Source organism: Bactrocera latifrons, unplaced genomic scaffold (genome assembly GCF_001853355.1).
Source record: "Bactrocera latifrons isolate USDA-ARS-PBARC rearing strain unplaced genomic scaffold, ASM185335v1 scaffold_5, whole genome shotgun sequence".
NCBI classification, from domain to species: Eukaryota; Metazoa; Arthropoda; class Insecta; order Diptera; family Tephritidae; genus Bactrocera; species Bactrocera latifrons.
Window position 1 is genome coordinate 215,938 of NW_017537156.1, and position 5,804 is coordinate 221,741.

Sequence of the window (5,804 nt, forward strand, 5' to 3'; positions counted from 1 at the left end):
GTAGTGAAGACACTTGAGGCCTTGCTACTCCCGACCTTCACACACCACCTGAGTCTAGCAAACCACCAGTATAGCTCCCAAAAAGTGCACCATAGTGAGGTCCGTATAGTCTCAGTTAACGAGCATAATGAACTTTTCTCAAAGCAGTTCCTGCTGGGGTCCTTTTGCAGAAATTAGCCCTGTAGACAATTGCTTGTAGCGGAACGTCTACTAAGAACATCAAGAGGTAATTCCTCAACTACATCGACGACATAAAACAATAAGCCGACCAGACTTTGGACACAACTAGTTTCCGACAAGGACTGTGGCAGGTTAAACTTCTACTTACCCATAATAGACCCTGACATATCAAACATATGTCCAGCGTGCAATTAGTCTGTCTAGCCCCTCTTTGTATGCCTGGCTAACCCTACTCACGATTTTCCCTTTGGTCCATGTTTCCCCTTTGGTCCATGTTTCCTCTTAGGTCCTCGTTTCCTGTGCCTACCGTTAGATGACGTTGATGGCAACTTATCTAATCCTTCTTCAATCGTAAATAATTATACTTCTATATCAAACTACCATATTTCCCACGATAGCCGGCGCGTATGAGCAGTACGCCCCGCCCGCACCACCATCTACATGGGAAACAGAGAAGCAACAACTCAATCTGCGCATTGCTGAGCTGACAGCCGAGATAGCGGACATCAATGTCGACCGACAAGAACTCCAAGCGCTGTTGGAGGATGAAAAAGCAAATGTGCAGCGCGCAGAAGAGGCACAGAAAATATTGCAACAACAACTGAGCGCACGTGACATCGACTTTACAGCGACTGAGAGCGCAGAGAAGGCGAAATACAATGAACTGAAGGTGGGACATCATCAGCTGCAAGAGAAGTACAATACACTGCACGCGACATGCGAAGAGCAAACTGGTGAGTTGAATCGCTTGAAGGCGCGCGAAGAGCAGTTAAATGCGGACTTACAGCAAGCAGAACAGAATTTGGCCGCAACTTCAGCGACCAGTGCGCAGGAAGAAACACTGAAGGCGGCGCTTTCCAAGGCCGAAAGCAACTTAGAGCAAGCGAAAGCAGAGCTGGCGCGACTCGAGAGGGATTTGACAACGGTGCAGTCACAATTACTGGAGCTACAAACAAAGAATGCCGAGTTGTTGCAAGCGAATGAGGAACTGCGACAGGCGAACGCCGTGGCAGTGGCCACGCAACAAGCCGAAACATCACAGTTAAGCGCAGAGAACCAACAACTTCGCGCGCAATATGAAGCTTTGGAACAGCGCGTACAAGTGTTGCAAAAAGACTTGACTCAACAAGCAAGCGCTACAGTGTCGGTTGGCAGCTTGAGCGCCGCTGTCGATGTCGACGAGCTCAATGCGCAATTGCAAGAGAAGGAGTCGGAAATAATGCATTTGAAGCAGCGCATTGAGGATTTGATGCGCGAGGACCAAACGGAAAAGCTGGTGCTAGAAATACTAACGAAGAATCAAGAGATACATTTGCTGAAGATGCAAGTGAAAAACTTGGAGGACGACAAGCAAGAGCTGGAGCACAATCTCGCTGTGCAAATCACCAGCGAAATGCAGGCGAAGAAGAGCGACTTGGATGGCGAAAGCACGCAGCTGCGTGAGCACATCACGAAACTGGAACAACAATTGCAAGCGCTGCAAAGCGAAAAGCACCACATGGAAGAGGAGCTGAAGGTGCTGAACAATCACGTGATGAGCAGTCTCGAAAACGAAGACAAGCTGAAAGCAGCAGCGCTGCAGCTCGACACACAAAACATTGAAATCGCCGAACTGCGACGCACAATCGAGGCGCTCAGAGCGAACGGTAATGCTGCCGCCGGACCCGGAGCGCCGCCTGCAGCCACGCCCGCCGATTACGCCGCGTTGAATGCGCAGTGGGAGGCAATTGTCGAGCAGAAATGCGGCGAGATCGCCAAGATGTGGCGCGAACATTTGGAACAGCGTGAAGGTGAGTTTAAAATGACCGAGGCGCGGCTGCGCGACGAAATAGCCGCCGCTGCACAGCGCCAGGCACAGTCGCACGAGCAAGGCACCCAGCCAGGCAACTCCGCTGAAACAACCGCTACGTCAACGCCCGCTTCCGTATCGACTAGCCAATCAGGCACATCATCGGGCACCGCCTCTAAAGATGGCACGCCACTACGTCACCGTATCATCAACGAAGAGCATGAGTCGGATGCTGACGCGATAATCGAGAAAATGCAGGCGGCGCTCGAAAGTCAGGAGATGGAAATCGTCACGCTGAAGGAGCAGCTGGCCATTCGTTCGGCGGAGTATGCGCGCTTGGCGGCACAATATGATCCCTTCAAACTGCAAAACACCTCCTCACATAGCGGCATCAGTGGCGGCATGCCGCCCGAATCGCGACGCCCCGCCAATACGCCCAGCGGCAATGACGCGACACTTGTGCCGAAATCGGAATTAGATTTCGCGCTCTATATGCTGCATCAGCGCGACATGCGTTGCGAGGAGATGACGTTGGAGCTGGTTTCGCTGCTGGAGGAGCGTGACACACTGCAACTGAAACTGTCGAATACGCTGCGCCAAGTGGAGGCCATCAAAGCGGCAACGAATTACGTCGAGCGTGAGTTTTATTTCTGTTTTTTTTTTTTTGTTTTTCGTTAACCATATTTTTCGTTTAGTTCCCAGCGCGCCCGCCGATAACGCCGCCCTTACGTCACCAACTGCAGCCGTGTCCAGTCAACCGCGCTCGGCTGCAGCCGCCGGTGACTCAGCCACTGAATTGAGCCAAAAGTAAGCGGATTATCAAGCCACACTAAACACAAGTCTAATAATTATTTCTATTCGTATAATCTAATTTAGATTGTCTCAGTTGCAAACTGTCAATCATTCCAAGGACAAGGTGATTAAAGAGGAACGCGATCAGCGCATACGGCAAATGGAAAAGATACAACAGGATGTGGCCAAAATGCCGCCGGCCGCTGTCTCCGAGTTAGTCGGCACCGATGCAGGTAACTGCAAGCTAATTCCAATCGCTCACGAGTGTCAATTTAATCAATTTATTTATTCATTTCTCTTTAATCAGCTCAAAGCGGCCAATCACCGTCATCTGTGCTGCTGAACTGGCTGTGGGGCAATAAGCCCGATGCTGGCGGTTCTGTGCCAAATTAAAGCAATAAATATACAATATTAACAACAACACATACCCGTCGTGACAATATACGAATTTCAGCGAAAGCGCACCAAACACTGCTTCAAAACCGTTGTAATCATCACTCAGGCTGTATTGCGTTTAGCGGCGGTTTACCGCTATGCGCCGTTATGCATACAACAAGCGTACATCAGTTGTTGTCGCCTCCAATGTTATTCCACGATAATACTATAAAACGAAGTTTTATAAATGTACCTTATTTTCGTTCGATTTAATACATATTTAACAAAACAAAAAACAAAAAAAAAAAAAAAACATTCTGTAAATAATGCAGCTGCAGTTTTGTTTTTATTATTTTGAAAGCTTATTTAATAACTGCGCAATTCAAAAAGTATATACCTAAAACTAACTTTCATTCTGTAGTGTAAAATGTATGCATATTGTAGTTGTAGAGAGGAATTAATGAAAAACTCTATTTAGAAAATTATTGGAATTATGTTGAATGATAGTGAAGAAATACAAATTGTAACCATAAGCTTTGTGTTTGCTTAACTGTTTATTTTTCATTTACTTAAGGTGGCTTTAACTAACATTTGTATTGTTAATTAAAAATGGGGCATTTATATACATATTTATGTGTACGGTCTTATTTTTGAAAAATAAAAACTAATTCGCCTTGAGAGTCGGGGGTAGCGCATTGTTCGCTTTTTTCTGTTGTAAATCCGACTATGCTCGCTTTTGGCTGCGAAACCCCACATCGGAACCCAAGTACCCCTGACATAGGTATTGCGAAATTCCAAATTATTTTCATATGTCGAACTTTAATATATTGGGGATAATTCTCCGGAAATTTGAAGTTAAATCGGCTAATACTTTCAGAGGAATGAGCGTGTTTGTAAGAATTTCTAAGGGGGTATTCTAGTCTAGAAATTTGAAAAAATCGAAAATTTTTTATTTCATAATTCGATAGTTTTGATATTCAATTCAATATCTCCCTAAAAGGATTTTTCAAAACTCAAATTATTTTCAAAGTTATAGCCATTTTAGTGACGTGGCAACTAGACCGGTGGAGCGAACTATCTATCTATCTATTACGCTGCCCGAAAGTTAACGTAAAACTTTAAACGCGTTTTTCTCGAAACTCCATTTTTTGATTACCGCATCAAAATCCTTAAGTCATTAGCCGGCAACACATGGGGAAAGGACAAAGAAACGTTGTTGACAACTTACAAGGCAATCGGTCCTTAACTACGTCGCACCAACATTGTCACCTGGATACAGTGGAACCCAGACGAGGAAGCTTCAGACCTGTCAGAATACTGCACTCCGGGCTACGGTTCCCTCTTGATGTCTCTTATCGTACACCTAAAAAGTGAGCACCTGTATGTTCCCAGTTAAGGAGCATAATGAACTCCTCTCCAAGCAGTTCATTATGGGATGATTTCGCAAAAATCAGCCCTGCAGTCACATGCTTAGAGAGAAAAACCTCCTAATAACATCAAGAGGTCATTCCTCAATTTCCAGTGAATGCCGTACTCAGAGTCAAACCACCACCCATCGCAGACGAAGAGCTCGAGTTGCCGCGAGAAACAAGAGTGATCGAGTGACAAGAGTGCAGTGAGTCTCCGCATGACACTGGCCACCTCTTTGCATGCCCCACCAATCCCACTCATCTATCCCCCTTTGGTTCGACCACGTCGAAACAGCACGTTTTTAGGCCTTCCGTTAGATGGCGATAACAACAACTTAGCAAATCCTTGCTATGCTAACGGGGACTAGGTACCCTCTTAAACTGCAACAACAAAATATTTTGTACACATTGTTGGTTTTCTCAGATTTTCTATAAATTAAAACATAAAAAAGAGAATCAATAAAATTAAAACAGTAAAATTCCATAAAATTCAAAGAAAAACAGAATACCATTAAATTGAAAAAAATCAATAAAATCGAAACAAAAGAAGCATATTATTATTAATAAAATAATTTTTCGAGTTTATTCAACACATTGGTCATTTCGTCCACCGTACGAGTCTGAAAAAACGCATACTTGATTACATCAAGTTAATGGGACTAGACTAGAAGGCTCGAGCTTTTTTCAAAAATTAATAAAAAAAGAAGCACTAGATATTTTTACCATCCGTTCTTTTTTTTTAAATTTGTTTATTCAACTTAGGAGAGTACACAAAATAAATTTCAAAAAAAAATTTTTTTTCATCGAGTTATGCGTCCTTGAAGAAAAGAGGGGAAAAAAGAGGCCGTGTCCTCATCGCCATGATTTCTACCCTTGTCGTTATCTAAAAAATAAAACAATGACAGATTCTTAATGAGTACGAATGTAGCTATGTCATGATGCAGCAAAACTAAAAAAAAATTCATAAAATGGCGGCTACTCAAAAAAAAAGGTAGATTTTTTCATTAATTTTTCAATTTTGTCGATTTTTTTTAAAATATTCAGGGGTGTTGTGGAATCCAAGACAAAATTGCTTAACTGTCAGAATTGAAAACCAATTTTGATTTTTATTAGTGTCACAGAATCTAATGGATTTTTGTCTTTTCGAACATACGCAAAACCAATACTCGAATCAGCTGTTTACTAATGTGACAAAACTTGCAAATGAACACATTTGGAAGCAATCCTATTAAAGTTTTTAATGAGTTGCGAATTAAAGA

General features: G+C 43.4%; 1 protein-coding gene across 2 annotated transcripts in view; it reads left to right on the forward strand.

Moving 5' to 3' along the window:
• Nucleotides 1-3,686, forward strand: part of LOC108973721 (protein lava lamp) — a 15,464-nt gene extending 11,778 nt beyond the window's left edge. For both annotated transcript variants that reach the window (XM_018941162.1, XM_018941163.1), the window contains exons 7-10: nt 579-2,606; nt 2,665-2,776; nt 2,846-2,994; nt 3,069-3,686. In XM_018941162.1, coding sequence (XP_018796707.1) covers nt 579-2,606; nt 2,665-2,776; nt 2,846-2,994; nt 3,069-3,154 — 2,375 coding nt within the window. In that variant the 3' untranslated portion in view covers nt 3,155-3,686. The remainder of the gene's footprint in view (nt 1-578; nt 2,607-2,664; nt 2,777-2,845; nt 2,995-3,068) is intronic.
• Nucleotides 3,687-5,804: the final 2,118 nt, after the last annotated feature.